We start from the raw sequence: 18,772 nt of genomic DNA, 5'->3' as shown, positions 1-18,772 counted from the left end.
AATAATATGCTATAAAAGTGGCATTTCTATGGATCATGAGTGTCAAGAAACATTTGATTTGCTCATAACACATTTGGGTCTAAAGCACTTAAGCCGTGTGCTCCTTTATTGACTTGCTATACCATAGTTGATGAAAGTAGTTTTGGGTTAAGAGCATAGCTTATTCAGAAGAGGGGGAATGATGAATTCACAGTAGCAAAAGAGTCTTGTGTGCTGAGAGATGCTGAGTTTCACTATTCTATTATAAAAGAGTTTCTGGCATGCTGGTGGACATTTGGTATTTATTTTGAGTGGAGGAAATATGAAAACAAATATGGCAAGCCTGGCTAGGTTGTTGACAAAGCTGTTACAGTATCAGTAGCAACATGGTACATATGCCAGGTGGAAAGACTGATACAGCGGATTTCTTGTCAACGCTTCCAGTAGAAAGGGAAGGGGGGGGAGAAGATGAAGACAGATTGAAGAACTGTATATTTGTGGCTGCGAAGATTGGGAATATATGTGCATTTTTGAAGCATGTATGGTGTGAAGATGTGCAGCAGAATGAAGTTTTGAAGCAGATTGTATTATGTCAAAGATGGATTTCCTAAGGAAGACAATCTGCACCATAGTTTACAGGCTTTTGTGAAAATCTTTGATGAGATGATCTGTTGATTTGTGCTGGTTTATCCCACCTGAAAAACTGATGTTAGCAGTTATCACTAACGCCCACCAAGGTAATCTTGGATGCACTATTACTACGGGAAAGTTCTGCTTGGACATGGATGAGGATTTTGAGGAAGTTGTCAAAAACTGTGTGATTTGTGAAACGAAGTTACATCTTTGATCATACACTCTCTAACCTCTTGAATCAACTTCTAATCCATGGTTGACGGTAGGAGTGAATTTAGTGGTTCAGTTTAACTCTTTGTTAGCCCAGTTTCATTTTGCCTTAGTCATGGTAGACTACTACAGAAAGTGGCCTGAGGTGAGATTTGTATCTGAACTGAATGCTTAGTTGTGGAGTTCCTGAAATGTCTTTTCGAGAGAAGGTCTCTCGGAGTACCGGTAGTCAGATAATTATTTGCAATTTGTAAGTGCTATCATAGCAGAATTCTTGGAATCTGGATAGTGTGGATCCCTTGAAAAGTTCCCTTCATCATCTGTAGATGAATGGTCAGGTTAAGCGCATGAACAGGGTGTTAGGCGAGTGCATCCATTGGGCTTTGGCAAATGATTGCAATGTGACCAGTGCTGTATAATCAGTACTGTGGTTGTACCAAACCAAAGCCCATTCCAAATGATCACCTTTCAAATTGCACACCTCCTTCCATGCTGTTTCTGGGCTGGATGTCTAAATAGTTGAAGGAAGGAATTTCTCTCCAGGAGGTGGGTAGAATTGTGCGCATCAATGAACAGGAGGTCCAGGCCAAGCAAAAATAGAAGTTTGATCAGGAGAAAGTTATGCTAGTGGTGTCTTTTCAGGTGTGCCCATTGTGTCCATAAGCAAACCGGGTCATGTCCGGGATGGAGAGAATACATTTGGTGACCGGCTGTGATAGGCAGAGTTTGTGGTAATGCTTTCAGATTGAATGAATGCCATTGGTGGAATGCAGAAAGAGTGGTCGAAGCTAATACCACCCTTATTCTATGGAAGTGATTAGTGAGTTCTCCCTCCGTTCATATGAGTTCTCGCCTTTGAAGAGTACCGTATAGATTTAGGTAATCAATTTGTTGTGCTTACGACACTGGTGCTTCCTTTAATGTATCCATTTTATTTTGTGTGTTTGCAGACTGGGTTTCGTTTTGGAAGGAGAGGAAATGACCTGCAGTATTCTTTAGTTTATATTGTGTATAATGTGCAAAGTTTGATTTGATTTATATTTTTAAAGTGCGGTGTATACCCTAAGGTGTCTTGGCTCCTAGTCTGCACTTCATTGCCTACTGGAGAAACAATCAAAGAACAATACAAGAGTAGTTTACACGATTGATGAAATCAGCCAGGTTTTTAGCTGCTTTCTGAAAGTTTTGATGTTTGCCTGTGATCTAAGATGAAAAGACCTTTGGTTCTAAAGAATGGAGGTAGCATGACCAAAGCCTCTACCCCCCCAGGAGGCTTTGCAAATCGTAGGAACTTTCATGGTCTTAGAATGGGTGGAGTGCAAAATTATTTTGGTGATGTGCCAGGACATTTTTTCCCTCAAGTAGGCTGGGCTCTGTTGTGCAAGGCCTTTTGGAAAGTGCTTTAAAAGCCACCCTGAAAAGTGCTTTAAAAGCCACCCTGTTCTTGATTGGTAGCCAGTGTAGCTCCTTGAGCACTTTAGCCATTGATTTGTTTTTCTTTACATTTTTCAGGAGCCGAGCGGCTGCGTTTTGCAGTCTTTGAATCTTAGTTAACAGTCCTTGTTGCCTACCCAGGTAGATGGCGTTGCAATAATCTAAATGTTATAGTATTATGGAAACCACCACTTTAGTCTGAAGGTCTGGAGGAATGAGAGGTAGCACTTTCTTTTAAGATTTTCAACCAATAGAAGCAGGATGAGATCAGATGGTTGGTCTGTTCCTTGAAGGTGAGTTTCAAATCGAAAAATCACTCCAAGGTTTCTTACTTTGGAAACAGGAGAGGTAAGTGGGCCAAGTACCTCTGTGTTATCGGAGTTCAGCTTCAGACACTGATTATCCATACAGCTGACGATGGCTGACATGCAGTTTCTGAATCTCTTCCTCCATCTTGTGTGGATGGAGATTACAAGTTGCGTATCATCAGCGTTTGAGACTGTGTTGAAACCGAAAGGTCTTATCAGGTCGGCCAGTGGAGCAACATAGATGTTAAACAGTGTGGGGCTTAATGATGACCCCTGTGGGACCCACCACCGCAGATAGAAGGTGTTGGAAATAAAATCTCCACAAGAGGCAGGCTGCCTTCTGTCACTCAGAAATGAGACCAGGGGTTGAAATATCTCCAAACTACTCTGCTTCACGTCTCTTGCTTGGGACAAGGACCCACTAGCTTTCTGACGCTTAGCATGCCTCGTTATTGCAGTGTCGCATGTCATTCCTCTGGCAGCAATTCTTCACATGCCACCAATTATTGTGGCTGTGCTGTACGCCATTCTTCTTATACCAGAAGTGTGTGTTTGAGCACCCATGGACATATCCACCACCACTTTCCCCAAGCCATCCTGTAGCACTGTTGGTTGGTAAGTTTGTTACATCAAGTTGATAGACACTGGTCTTTCAAGCTTAAGCTAATCGGTTGCATGGCAGGGCTGCACAGCACAGCACAGCACAGCACTGGCACATTACTCTTCCACCTCTGTTCTGAGTCCTGGTGCACTCTATTTATCCCCACCCTTTTGTCCAGCATCCCTCACTCACTTCACTCATCTTTCTGGGACTTACCTCTTACAGATTATACACAGGGCAGACATAAGCAGCAGTCCTAACAGGGTACTTATGGCTACAATAGTCAGGGAGCAGGTAGTTGCCTGGGTCAGGCTGGGCAGTGGAGTCATCAGTAAAGCGGCTTCTGGTGAAGTTCAGGATGCGCGGCCTGGAAATGTAGTAAGCAGGAATACTTTATCACTAGCCCATAGTAGAAATAAGAATACTATGAAAGGCAAACCCACAGAGACGTCACACTGAATGGACCAAAGTACACCTGATTGGCAAGCAATCTCCATAACCCTGATGCACTACCCACAGACTCAGTGGAATGGTCACATATGACGTCACTGAGATCGTCAGGCATTTACTTAGATGAAACATACAAACATTACCCTTGTACATACACTTAAAGCTGTGAACATGATTATCTGGCTGTACATGATTGGCTTTACTGTTTACAATTTACACAACAGCTCACTGAATATCATCTAAATTTAAAAAGCTATCCCTGAAAAGCTAACTAAGACACCAACAAGTATCCGAGATAAAAAGAGGCATTTAAGGATGCCACTAGACTAATCTACCCACATCTGTCTGCCAGTCAATGCCCTTGGAGATCCTTATTTGTTTCCCTTCTTACCTTGAATCTTCTACATTCCAGTGGCGGCTTCCACCAAGTAGCACAGGTGGGGCATGGGCAGGGTGGGAAGGGGGAATAGAAAATACATTTAAAAAAATGACTTACCTTGCTCCCGGACCGCCGCCTCGCCTCGTCCTCTTCTGTTCCTGCTTGAAACAGGAAGCACACACAGGCTCCCCCAGCCAATCGGTCTGTGCGTCGTGCTTCGGCGCTCTGACAGGTGGTGGGAGCCTGTGCATGTTCCTCAGCGGACTGTGCATTACAGCCTGGTGGGAACAGGCAAAGTGCGCATGGCTGTTTTGCCGGGCCAAGATGGCCGGCCGAGCAGTCATGCCCAGTTAAGCGCTCACCATTCCTCCCCTTGCTGGCTGTGACATAGCCAAGCCCCTCCCTACCCCGTAAACCGGAGGGAAAAAAATGATAATAATATGGTGTTATCCTTTTATTTTTATTTTATCCACTTCTCAAAATGCATAGGGGCGACGCTCCTCTGCCTTAGCGGAGGAGCCGCCGCTGCTACATTGCTATGTGAGTCGCAGGCCGCCTGAATCCCTGTGTCCTGGATGCGCTGCAGTTTAACATGTTCTGCATTTTGACCATTAAAATCCATTCACATTATACCCCTACACGAGGTCTAAGAGAGCAAGGAACCGGATTGATCCATGGTCTGAGCCCCTTTCTGGCTGCCAGGATGCTTTTTGATGTAAGCCAGTTCCCCCCCAGTGAGTCCCCAACTTGGCTGTATGACCGTAACTGCAAAGTCAATAATACCAGCCTAGAGTAATATCGCATCCTACGTGGTCATGGTAGATGTGCATTTACTGTCCTTAGCTCCACACCTACTTACTATGCACTATAGTGGTTAACTGAGGTCGAGGTAGTGGAATTAATATCAGCTTATGATATAAAACGTGCAATAGAAGACATGTAATATAGTGGACAGTTGCCCTTATTGTATGACTGTCCTATGCCATAGCTGTGATGATACTATGTAAATGCATAAGCGGAGCAAGTAACCCATAAATGCTTAACTTATTTTCCCCATCATGAGGCTGCCAAGAAGGAAGGAGGAAAAGCATGAAAAGGTATAAAGTACCTTATTTTAATACAACCCAGGCTCCTGGCTTTTTGGAAACTAATTGTTTGTTAAGTGAAAAAACATATCGTGTAGTTCTTTTTTGTTTATAAAGCTAATTCAATGGCAGGTGAAAGGAAATAAAGACACAGGTGGAGCTTTAGGCTTGTTTTTCATTTGATCTGAAAACAACAGCCTTCAATAATAGCCATGGCAATGACATTTGTATCAGTATAGGGTGCACTGCTGTAGGAAGACTTGGTGTGTGCCACTGCTACATCCCGGATTACAAGTTGGAAGTAAATATGTGGAGATACTGCAGGGGGGGGGGGAATCACCATTCCCGACTGGCATGTGTGCACATATTCACTCCTATGAAGAGCTGAATGCCATGGAATCTGTAAGAACTGTGCGGATCTGGTGGTGTTCTGCAGGGAATTCCGAAATCCACACGTACTACCAGCTCCAAGCAGGTCGTAAATGTGTGTGAGGTTCCTCTGTGTGGCAGGTGAGGAAGTCAAGGTGTGGACATATCTTAAAAAACAAGGAAGATCCTTCTAAAACAAGTCAATTTGTCTTTAAATGTATACACCTCTAATCCATGTAGCACTGAATGTCAATAATTTTATATTAATTTTATATAAAGATACCCAATGCCCGTAGACCGTGTCTTAATATTTTGTCTTTGACGTCTTTTAAGGAATGTGATATATGTTTTCTTATATATTTGTATTTTAACACAGATTGTGGGATTAAAACCATATATATTCTTTTCAGCTTTCAGGGTATTTTATTTTGCCATATTTTGAAGTGTGGTTTTATGTATGTGGTTAGTGTGAAATTGAATGGTGTGGAGGGATATGTTTTAATGGTTTCAAATTGGAGTGCTTATAAATTTGGTCTAGACAAACCTGTTCCCTTGATTTGAGAGGTTACTCTCTGTCAGAGTTTCATCAGTGAGAAGTTAACCAGGGAGGTCCAGTCTGGTAGCAGCAGTTTCGCCACTTCCTTGCTCAGGGTACCAGGTGATGGTTCAGAGAAGAGATTGGATGGTTTGACCTTAATGGTAGTTTGAAGTAGTTCAGACTCCGAGACTGCTTCAAATTATGACCAAGACAATAAGGCTTTGGGATTCAGTGTGCAATCATCTGACGGTGGAACTTGACGGAAGAGATTGCTCGATAGAGTTTACTTTCACAACAAAGAAGATTGCAAATTCATCACATTTAGTTGGTGGTGTGGAGGTTGCACTATTGGAGGACTGGGAGTTTGAATTTTGATGAAATGGAGGAGAACCTTTTGACATTTTTAATAACGCTTTTATTGAATTTTACCATTTGCCATGACAGAAATACAGTTTTTTAACTTGAAACAACAATAGTGCTGTGCCCCTTCTTCCTGACCTCCCTATACACTCCCCCTACCCCATACATAGCAACAGAATCATGCAGCATTTTAGTTCAGAGCCTCAACCCTATGTAAGACCTGATCTCTCCCTCGATGTCTGAGAAAGGTGAGCATTCGCCTCCCAACTGTATGTCTCTATAAGCCGCCCATTCACCCCAAACCCAGCCGTGCTTCTGAGGGAAACACCCAGCTGCTTAAACTGGCCATTCCCTAACCGTGCTCCAGTCTGTCCTTTCTTCCATGCTGCCACCAATGGCGGGGATTCCGCCTTTTGGCGGTTTTTATCAACATCAAGCACAGATTTAATGTGATTAGATTTAGCTTTAAAGATATTCTATTTGTAGTCTCTTCTGGCATTCCTTTAGAGTAGAGACACTAGAGGGAGATGGAACTTGTCTCCAGTTTTGCTCGATATGTCTCAGATGTTTCCTTTGGCTATATACTTCTGTCAAGTACCAAGAGAGAGAAAGACTTTACTGCTTGCTTTTCAGTGGAACGTATTTAATAATCGGGTTTTTCATGCATTTATTGTAATCCCGTGTTGTGTAATTAATTTCCTGCTGGGAGCTAGAGGATAAGGGGATACCCCAAACATTGTTCACAAGGTTGTTGGTGTCAATATTTTTGGTATCACAGAACCAGGATTTTTCTCTCTTATACTGCCCTTTGATTTTATGGTGGACTGAAAATAGCCTGAAAGGAATTAATTGGTGATCAGACCAGTCCATAAGAATAGGGTCCCCAGTCATTGGAAGCGTGCTCTTGGTCATAATGTGATCTAGGGTAGAACCTTTGCAGTGAGTTGGTTTCTGACAGTGTTGAAGAAGGTCAGTGTCATGGAGAAAAAAACATTCATAGATAAAAAGTTTGTTTTTGCCAATTGGGTGGTAAAAGACATTCATCCTGAGATTGGAGGCCATATGCACACATATTTCAATTTGTAGGTAAGCGTATTATGGTAAATTACTGCTACACCACCACATTGTCTGGAGTCACAGCGAAGAATGGAATAATGTACGGGTTAAAGAGGTTCGAAGCGCAGTTGAGCCAGGTTTCTATGAGAACTAGGATATCAAAGTTGTGGTTCACAATCTCCCTGAAAGCACTATGCAGTGATTAACTGCAGTTATTTCGCATACTTCGGAGTATTGATTGAGTGGATGTGGTAGTAGGACCATTGGAGCATTCACTGGGAACCTGGATTAGGTTAGCAGGGCGCATATACATGGGCGGAGGGAGGTGCGTGGTTTAGAACTGTGAGGATAGAGGAGGTTTCCTCAATTCAGTAAAGGGATGGTATGTTGGGTGTGTATGAGTTACCAAAACGTCTAATGATTTCTTGAGGTCATACTCATCCATTTCAGCTTTTATCCTGTTGGGTCTGAGGTCAGGGTCTGAGTAGCGAGTAGAATTTCACCCAAGTACTTGTTCCTCGGGGAATGAAGACTATGTTGAGGGAAGTGGGTGAGAGCGGAAGCTGAATGTGGACAGCGAGGAGGAGAGATGGGAAACTGGTTGGGAAAGGGTGTCACTTTTCTAAGACAGAAGAGTCAGAGAGGATAAGAGCTTATGATGTGGATGATGTAGATAAAGGGGGTCTGTTTAACAGAGGTGTCTATAAAAAGTTGCTCTTAGAGTAGATAGACAGGTGTTAGGAGAGGTCCAGTTATCGTGTCCGACTGGGAGGGAGGAGTGTGGAGAAATTAGGGATTATGCTGAGAGACGGGGGACAGAGAAGGCTGGTGAGTTAGCTTAAGTAGTTGCCAAATCCACACTTGGGTGGAGGTGAACAGAATTAGCGGGTCCATCATGTGCGGGTGGACTGAGACAGGGTGGAGAGAATGAGATGTGGCTGCATTGATAGTAGGACGGATGTTAGTGGATTAATGTCAGATGCCGCCGTGGTTTGCAGGAGATGTTGGGTGTGGCGGTAGAGGGGGTAAAGAGGTTGTAGGTTGTGAGGCTGTTTAAATAGTCAAGCCTAAGAGAGCAGGGGATAGGCCATGGAGTGAGGAAATGGGAATTGGTGAGGCATAGGAGGGAGTGAGGTCCCACAAACAGTTGTAGGCTCGCTGTTAATGGACATGCTAGTGGTAGATTTAGGCTGAACAGATTATTTGGGGTAATGAGTGAAAATATTGGAGCGTCAATCATAAGCGGATATTGAGAGGGTCGTGGCAGTGACGGCCTTAGTATAAAATGTTAAACGAGGTGGTAGATAGCTATTTGGAGTCATGTCATAATTGGATTGTTTGTAGGCACGGAGGACCGGGGGTGGCAGAAGGAGGAAGCCAGAGTTCAGGTTGAGAGATTGGAAGAGGCAGTCTTGCAAGGCTAAATCTCCATCGTTTAATTAAAACAAGACCTTTCTGTTATTAAAAATGAAAGTGTGACAAAGAATTGGGTAGATATCAATTGTTCTGTGTCGGTAGTTAAGCCTATGGTCCGTGTTGTGAGCAAAAAGTAGAAGTTCGATTTTGATGGACTCTTCAGGAGTCGAACAACAAATAAATAATGTCTTTTGCCATACATGGTTCCTAGAATGAGCTTTAAACAATGTTATCGCTGGAATCTAAATAGATGTTAGAATTACCAGGTATTATTATAGAGATTGATGAGATAATGTTAAGGAAATCTGCTGAATAAATACACTAAGCATCATTACCTATGGGTACACAGTTCCTCTTTTTGATACACTGACCCATAAGACACCAATTTACTGACATTACTTTCTAAAACTATAAATGGCGAAATGGTTTCTCGACCTGTATTTGACGAGTTGATAAGCTCAACATTAGATTAGGTCATGTATAAAAGCCTTGGAGGCCACTTCTATAATATTTTTGACATATATATGTCAAACAGTTTTGGCAAAATGATCGAAATTTGTGAGAGTCTTTGATACATGTTGCTCACTCATGATTTTAATATGTGCGTTTATGACAATAATAAGGTGACTCAACCACTTCATATCACAAACACAGTTTTTTTATTGATTATTCAATATGATATAACGACTTTGACGTGGCCGGCTTTTTTCATTCAAATAAGGTGATTAGACCATTTAATATTATGAATACAGTTGTTACATTAATTATTTAATATGATACAGCAATTAGGGTGTGGCCTTTTATCACGTAAGATGTTATAACTTCCATTCTTCATTTTAAACCCATAATAGTGAACAATAGTCCATATGGACTAGACTATTTCATGTAAATTTTATAGTTCGATGATTTGGCCATTTCTTGAGGGTTGTATGGGAATAGATTGTTTTAAAATCTTGTAATATATTTTCGATTGTATATAATTCTAATTATTTTTTGTGTGATATTTACCTCAGTCCTGAAGAAGTCCCCAATGTATCGGGACAAAACGCATTGGCTGGCAATATGTTTTCACCCTGAAGTATAAGAAAGAAAGATTGTTGAAGCAATTGGAGTCCAATGATTTCCTATAGCGAATTAACTATTAGATTAAAGAAAAGGGCCGCTACAAAAACCACTAAGACTTGCATTTGATGGAAGAACATTTTATACAATCATACTAACAAGGAGAATAAGAGCATGAGTTGATCCCCCCTGCAGAGAGGGCCTGGTTTCAATCGCTTCTCTGCTGGGCTCAGGCGGAGAGTGTAGCACTGCGTCGTGAGGATACGATAGGTATTCGTAAACAGCCGCTCGTGGGGAACTGTGATGCGATCCTGGCGGATTTCCGCACAATCTGGCGGAGTCAGGCTGAGGAGCCTAATCCTTCACCTGAACAAGAAGTGCGCTAGACCCGGGAAGCACAATTAGATCACAAGACCTATAATAGCGCCTTCTCCAGAAGCATATTTAAGGTGACGGGCGCAAGCCTTCCACTGACTACTGTCCAAATACGTTAACACAGTATATAATAGACAATCATTGTATAGTAGGCACCCTGTGAGATAGGGCACTGAGCAATTAATACATATCCAGGCGCTGTGTGCAGACAAGCGAATAGACCTTGTGTTGTTATGTTTCAATGATATAATTTCAAACATAGGAGTCAGGGGCGTAACACAGGCCCCCGCATTGCGGGGGCCCCCAAGCTCCAGGGGGCCCCCTCAGCACAGCACTTCGGCCAGAGAGCTCCTGATGGAGTCCGTACCTCGCAGGGGGGGGGGGCACAATTTTCGTTATGCCACTGACAGGAGTCAGTGTGGTATTTTATTTGGTTTATCAATGTTGTGTTGCAAACAGTCTAATCCTATGTTCATCTGGTTAGCGAACCCACACTAAAAATACCAGGCCTGATTATTATGTGTTGATGTTTAATTCAGATACGTTTTACTAGAAACCTGGTCTAGGTGAAAGGATTGTACCGAATTGCAAATATGCTGTAATGGTATTGCCTGAAGTGTACTGGAATAATGCAAATTTGAAAATCAATAAAAACATATTTGAGCAAAAAATGAGAGCATCAGTTTGATATTGATCCTTTTGGGGATCATTACAATTTTTTTCGAAGAGTTTGTACCTATATGTGAAATGTGAATTGTGTAAAATAGCTTCATCGCATTGAAAAGGTGGCAACGATTTTGGACGTTCAGCTGTAGGTATTACGGCTAGTATATGCAACAGCAGGGCCGGCTTTAGGGCGGTGCGACCGGTGCCACCGCACCGGGTGCTGGCTTCCTGGGGGCGCCGTGTTTGAAAGTTTGTTATCCTCCTGAAGCACCTGCTGCAGCGTTTCTTTCCGCCTGCAATTACCAGGCCTCACATAAATGTCAAGATAACTCGTGTGATTAATTATATTCCTGGAGAGAGATCAGTGTTTTGTATACTTGAGGTTTTGACCTCTGTGAAGTTAGTGCAGAGGGTTAATATGCCTGCTACAAAGAACGTGTACCAAGTAGATTACAGAGTGCGTATGATGTAAACAGATCAGCAGCAGATTACTGCTTTCAAAAGAGACATCTTTTTTGTTACTGGCAATTTATAACTTAAAGTCCTAATATAGAATAGTGAGCTATTAACTTTCATCCTAGAACTGCATACACACTGCAAGGTATACATTATTAGAACATTGATTAATGTTGCAAAAAAGGGTTAATTTGGCTAGAAATCGATTCTTATCATTAATGAAAACTTCCAACTATGCTGTTTCTTTTTGGACTACGAGTTTGTGCTTCTCCACACCAAGCACTCTTAAACTATACTGCCTACCAGTATGGATGACATGTGACTCCTACACTTTTAGTCCTTTGGCTTATGTAACATTTCCTATACACTAATTTACACACGTATGATTGATTGTCTCTGTGTAATGTGCGTGTGATGCAAAGTGCTTGGACACCCTACACTGGTATGAGTGGCGCTATATAACTAATTCAATGCATCTGAGAGAGTTTGATTATGGAGACTTGGTCACTGTTAAAGGGTGCTAGTGAGAGAATCCGTGGTGGAAGTGGTCATTGGGGGGGCGCCAACAAACATTGTCGCACAGGGCGCCAACAGCACTGCAACAGGGAAAGGGGACAATGTTTTTGACTCTCAGCGGTAGATGTTATGGCTACTATGTGCAATACATTGGTGAATTTTACAATATGTGCCCCAACATGTACTCAGGGCCACATGAATTATGAGATTCTGCTGATGTGGTGTTTACCACTTAATTATGTATTTATAGAAAATGTCACATAATTTACCATCGCCTGCATGATTTACAGATTTCAGCAATTTTTGTTGTTGTTTCTGGTCTAAACAGGCCAAAAGTTACTTAAAGTGACACATACAGCAAACCATTCACATTAGTAAACTGGTCGCTTTTCAGTTGTCGATTGCAGTATTCAGGTTTTTAACTGGTAGTAAGTAGTGAGACCAAACTTTCGTCTAGACGGTAAAAATATTTTTTAAATGAAAACATAGTTAAACAATACTGCCACAAAATTTGCTGCATTATACCGCACAATTTGCCGTTCCGTGCAGCAAAGTTAGTCAGCCCTGTTGCATTACTTGGTCTTCTATTGCCACATAATTTCAGTGGCCCTGTATATAGTCCGAGAGAGTGGAGGGAGTCAGGAGATGAGGAAGGTAGCCTGTAAGGTTCGGTGTGATCGCTTTTAAGAATTTAAATGAAAAATACCCATGCTGGTGTTTTATTTTAGAACTGCATGGATTTTGAGCCCCGGTATTAATCCGACGAACACGTGCTGGGTGTATGGTTCATTATGGGGACACCACCCAGAGGCCTGGGTTCTAATCCTTCCTCCCCCGTTGACTCCGTTGTGAATCCCTTGAAAATACTCTCTGTGCCATATTTCCCCTTCACCCCAAAATTAGACCGTTTCAAAAATGGTTTTATAAATAATGAAAGTAGGTTGGGACCTGTGGTAAACAAACCTCTTGCAGGGCGCCGAGTTTCCTGTCTGTTTGGTTTGCAGCATGTGCTCTGCCTCAGCCTGCAAATGCAACCAAGCCCTGCAGCTCTGCAGCACCGCCTCGGCGCGCTGCACGCGCTGCGGTCTCACCTCACGCGCTGTCGAGAACAGAAGCAGCGAGCAGAGCATGGCTGAGGAGAGGTGCTCTGGCACGAGCGAAGGGCGGGCTGGATCAGGTGAGACCCGGACAGACCCTCCACGTGAAGTCAGGGCAGTGTCAGAAAACAGTCAGTCAACTGCACGCGCAGTGCAGCCTCCACATTTGAATTGGCACCTCTCAATATGGCGGCTGTGCTCTTAGCCAGACATCCTCTGCAGAGATTCGCAGACATACCTTTGATTGGGTAGAACTCGGCAGGTGTGCCGCAGTTTCAATGGGGCTGAGATGGCCATTCTCAGGAGTCCTGCCATATACCAATAATGGGACAGTTTAGGCATCTGACAGCAATCCTGGTATACTATTAATGTGGCAGTGGTGAGGAGGTTCAGCAGGGCGGCTATACTTACAGTGGGACAGTAGTGACCTTTCCCGGCAGGCCCGTAACACTTTCAGTGGGACAGATTTTGACAATTCCACATCCGCCAAGGTTTCAGATTGCCTATGTGTGACATTTTCAGAATTTTAGTGTGATTATGAAGGACATTCAACGATTATGAGTTAGACTTTCTCGCAAGCAAAATCATGCAATTAAGATGTGAGAAACTTGTAAATATCAGAAATACCACCCCAGACCTTGAAAAATCTAAAAAATGTTACTCGACCTGCAGGTGTATTGACTTAATCTACTCAACCTCATTATAATGCTCTTGACCCATAAACTGGTTTCAAATTATATGATCCTGGGCAAGTATTTTAATTCACTGAGACACCATTTTCTTCTTTTTCACATCTGAGAGCATCTTCAAATACGCGAGTTCAGCACGTCTGCTGTATAGAAAACTCTTTTGTTTGATTTACTAGACTAAACATTAGCTCCATATAGAATACAAATCTAGCCACATATAAGATACACTTGACTACAGACTTGCCTCTTAGTTCATTAACTGCATTGTCATCATGGCTTGGGCAGGAATGTTTCTCACATCATGTTCAAAAACTATCACTTCTAATATATACATAGCTAAAGCATAAAGTAGCAGTTCACTGTCATTTGCAATCAGCAGATTGTACATTGAAACGGCCACAGAATTTGTCACTGACATGTGGTTGTAAAACTATATAGTGTACAATGGTTGGGAATAATGTTTCTGCAAATATTAGTCATTTGCACATCACCAAGTTAAGTGTTCTGATTTGTTTTGCTCCAATTTAAATCTTTGTTTGCATCACACTTCTGAATAGCAAAAAAGATCTTTAATAATTTCTGATATACTTGTACTCTTCATTTACAATCTGTTCAAATGTTGTATTAGAGAAAAAAACCAGACATTTTACAGCCTTTTGTTTCACAAATAAAGTCAGATAGCTCACTTGACAAAAAACATTTAACTGTAATAAGAGAAAGAAAAGTAAACACCATTTTCTAGGAACAGATAAGCAACAATTAGTAATAAAAAGGCTAACCGACATTTGACCTCTGTCCTTGAGCAGTTGGAAAATGTGTCAAGATAAAAACAAGATGTAAAGGCATCTTAATTGCTCATTCATTTTCTCAATGAACAGACAACCTGTTTCTTCCAGCTTAAGTTTACTCGCCAGCATGGATGAGTAAGTGTTAAAAATAGCTCAACCTGATAAAATCTCACTCGCAATTGCGAGCGGGCGAGTGAATTTTTTGAGGCCTGCATCTAAGAAGATCTCAAAACTGCTGCAAAGCACCAGAAATGTAAGGGCACCTCAGTGCCTGCTTTGTCGGGCCATGAGATACTAACGGACACAGAGGGGAAAGCGTTCTGCCTCAAAATAACAACAGTAAGGTGCCGCTGTCAGGATCCACATGAGGGCACATTCTGAGAAGCTCTGTGATATACCATCAGTAGGACAGTTCTGAAAATTTCCAGCAGCCCTGCTTACTGGGACAGTGGTGACAGTTCTCAGAAGTTCTGCGCTATACCTTCAGTGGGACAGTTCTAACAATTTGCTGCAGTCCTACCACAATATTAATTGGACAGTGGCAATAGTTCTCAGCAAGGCTGCTATACGTTTAATGGGATAGTGTGTCTATTCTCAGCTGGACTACTATACATTTAATGGAACAGTTCCGACAATTCTCGGCAGGCCTGTTAAACTTTTAAAAGGACAGTAGCAAACGCCCCGCTTAGCCCTGCATTATACGTACAGTGGGACAGAAGTGACAAAGCTCAGCAGTCTTGCTATACTTTGAATGGGACAGTAACACAAATTTTAAGGAGTACTGCAATATACCTTTTGCAGGACATTACTGACAATTCTTAGCAGTTCCTCTTTACACCTACAATGGAACAGTGGTGACAATTATCAGCAGAGCTGGTATAATTTCAACAGAACAGTAGCAACAATTCTCTGCATTTCTGCTTTATACCTGCAATGGGACAGTGGCAACCATTGTCAGCGTTTTTGTTAAATTCCTTAAATTGGACAGTAACAGCTAACCTTAGCAGTTATTCTATATACCTTATATTGGACAGTAACGAGAATTCTCAGCAGTTCTGCTACACTGTCACTGGGACAGTAGCAGCAACCGTCAGCAAGACTGCTTACACTTTCTGCGGGACAGTAGTGAGAGTTCTCCTCAGGTCTGCTAAACTTACAGTGGGACAATAGTGGCAATTCTCTGCAATTCTGCTATATACATTGAATGGGACAGTTCTGACATTTCTCAGCAGTCCAGCCATACTTTTAGTGGGACAGCAGAAACAGTTCTCAGCAATCCTGTTATACCATAATAGAGACAGTACTGACACCGGTCGCATGACAGCTTTACGTTTATAGTGCCAGCACTTCTGAGAGAGGCTGCTATACGTTTAATGGAACGCAGCACTGGGGAAATGACAGTAAGGATTTCTTTCTACTGCAAGATGGGACTGCAGGCTGTTTACTACCAGAGTATCAAGGTTACAAAAGGTTGACCTCCCGAAATATTGTGGCCTAAAGATTGACTACCAGACTACGGTGATGGTTAGTACATATACGAAATTATAGAGTACTATACTGAACTCGACAGTCACATTTCTGTACCTTGAAGGTATATATGCATGTGCACGGCTTACTTAGTGGAACTGAAGAACTCAATGGCACTCATCAAGTGGTGTTCAACATAGGTTTGGTTTGGAGAAACAGATCGTGTCAGATTTGAATAAGCAGGTGGCTAAGTAAATGATTGCCCATTTTCATTCAATGCATACAAATTATCTTATGTGCCTATTCTGAAAATCTGTCAAATATATGGACTTCCTGGACACCTCTGCCTTACTCCATAATGTGCTTTGACAGAGAAACCTTGTATTACTGGTTTAGCGTCCGTCCCGTATCCTTCAACAAGCTCGACATTTATCCGTGGCTTTTTGTGGTACCTTTTTCTCTTGTGTAAATCCACATGTTCAGTGTTTGAGGTTAGTTTTTTACATATCATTTACATTAATTTAGGGTTAGTGGAAGCATTAGAGTTATTTTCAGGTTATTTAATTTAAATTAATTAAGTGCTAACGCTAACGTTGGCTTTAGATTTTAGTTAAGGCTGATTTGTATATAATATCGCAAAATAAAAAATTTGTTGATTCCTTTACGGTTACTTTTAATCTAATGTAATAAAATTAAAACTAATGTGGGAAAAGCATTAAAGTAAGATTAAGGCTAGTTATGAATTGAATTGAATCTATGGTTAGGTTTACCATTATGCTTACCTTAAGGTTAATTATATAATTTAATGTAATTGTGATGTAATTTTAAGTTGAGCCTGGGTTAGGGCTAGCATTATCTTTACTAATTTAATATAATATCACATAATTCAACATAATGTAATTTCTTTCAGTTTAGATTTAGGAAAAGGTTAAAATTAATTATTTAACTGGAATACTTTAAATAAATATAGCGTAAGAGATAATATTAGGTAAAGTGTTAGGTTCGATGTAGGGATGACAAAATGAGTTTGAGTCAGTGTCAAATTACATTTAAAACTGAACCTCTTCACTGTAGTGGTAATCAAGGTAGGGGCTCAGTTGTAATGATTGGTCAAGGCAGTAGTAATGCAACCCCTTCGGAGCCATGCTCTGTAGCCCAGACTCCTTACGTTGTTTGCTTCGCCTCCTCAAGACTTACTGTATCCAGATGCCCACCCAGAGATTCTGCAGTGCCGAACCTTGACATCCCAGGAACATTGCAGGATGATAACATTTTGCCCCCCTGTCCCTGCGATGGAGGGCAGAACAATCTCTGTGACATTTTATGGTTTTCTTGGTTTTAATTATAAGTTCTTCTAGCTGTGTCTTAAACCCTTATTGAAAAAGCTAGTTTTCCAGAATTGTAGGTGGCTTTAACTTATCTCCAAATGCTAAATAGCTCTGAAATGTGTTTTATTATACGTTGTTTTGTTAAGATAATAACAACAATAGAAGGAGTAATTCCAAGTAGAATAAGAATTGATGGCAACAGAGATAAAAATACTTTAAAAAAAGAACCCTCATTCACCTACCTAGTTGGTGACTTGCTTCCTCATAGGGTCCCCACCCAAGCGGCCGAATGCCACTCGGGTGTGCTACGACTCCTGGTTACAGCGAAGCAGGTTTAGTTGTGCAAGGTGAATGAATAGTGAGGAAGTGGTTTTAGATTGCCTTTATTATTCCCTGAAACTTTATATTGGAATAATAAGGCAAGATTAAAACAAAAGAGGATGTCCTATTAGATTCAATTGGCCATTGACATCCACAGGTTTATTAAGTGACAAATTCAGGTCTACATGTTTCAGCCTCAGGGTGGAGAAATGCAAGGCTTTCTTCAGGAACAGTACTGACACGAAAGGTATGCACTCACTAAGGTGCACCCGTCACTGTGTCATAGATTGAACCGCAAACTTATGGTTCAGCTCTCAGCATTCTCTGAAAGGAATGGTATTAAATTTGGGACGTTAATTAGTCATACCCCATGGATCCCGTCGGGGAATAAATTGGCTATAGTCAATTGTAGGCGGCTTTAAGTTATCTCCAAATGCTAAATAGCCCTGAATGTGTTTTAATGTATGTTGTTTTGTTAAGATGGCCATCTGCAGCAGAAAAGCAATGGAGGGGTGATAATAGGGTAGTTAAGCTGTCCCGGTGTTAGACGCATTATCGATTTTAGCTAAATTGAATGAACTGAGAATGAAAATGATGATATTGTGTTTTTATTTCAATGTTTTATTGTATTGTTTTTATCTTGTGCTTTTATGGTCATTTTTAACATCGAATAAAGATTTTATTGATTGATTGACTGACTGAGAAAACTTTGCTTTCTTGCTTGATGTTGAGTGCTTCTGTGTTATTTACTGTGTACAAATAATACATACTCATGTCCGTGATATAGCATGGATGCAATGGGCCCTAATGCAAGCATAGAAAATGGGCCCCCAAGCGCCCTCTTGGGTAGAACAAACATCCATAGTTGCAGCACAAAGGGGCCCTCACTGCCCTGGGCCCTTGTGTCACAGCCCTTGCTGTACTATTGATACTTGATACATCTACCTCATACATTTTTTGACTGTGGCTTGAAAACCTCTTTTCACATGAACATAGGAAACTACAATGTAGAGAGACTTGTGTATTGTGAAGAAAATCATCGGAGGAGGTCTGAGAGACAAATTAGGAGGCAGAACTCAAGATTTGTTCCTTAGGAGGCACGGGCTTCTTTGGGGCTCATCTCCATCACAGGTTGCTATAGGCATCCACCGCACCTCCCTGACCTTCAAGCCATTGTTCCACCATATAC

The 18,772-nt window shown here is 41.6% G+C and overlaps 2 protein-coding genes across 6 annotated transcripts in view; one reads left to right on the top strand and one right to left on the bottom strand.

Moving 5' to 3' along the window:
• ARFRP1 (ARF related protein 1) overlaps positions 1–18,772 on the top strand; it is a 366,770-nt gene that overhangs the window by 116,253 nt on the left and 231,745 nt on the right. The gene's annotated exons all lie outside the window — the stretch shown is intronic.
• Positions 1–18,772, bottom strand: part of LIME1 (Lck interacting transmembrane adaptor 1) — a 61,548-nt gene that overhangs the window by 23,101 nt on the left and 19,675 nt on the right. The window contains exons 2-3 of one of the 2 annotated variants that reach the window (XM_085619610.1): positions 9,827–9,891; positions 3,382–3,532 (exon numbers count right to left, since the gene is read on the bottom strand). In XM_085619610.1, the coding sequence (XP_085475736.1) occupies positions 3,382–3,494 (113 nt within the window). In that variant the 5' untranslated portion in view covers positions 3,495–3,532; positions 9,827–9,891. The remainder of the gene's footprint in view (positions 1–3,381; positions 3,533–9,826; positions 9,892–18,772) is intronic. The other variant, XM_085619609.1, reaches the window with a different exon arrangement.

Source organism: Triturus cristatus, chromosome 7, assembly GCF_964204655.1.
Source record: "Triturus cristatus chromosome 7, aTriCri1.1, whole genome shotgun sequence".
NCBI lineage: Eukaryota > Metazoa > Chordata > Amphibia > Caudata > Salamandridae > Triturus > Triturus cristatus.
Note: the sequence above shows the minus strand (reverse complement) of the source record. Positions and strands in the feature narration are given on the sequence as shown.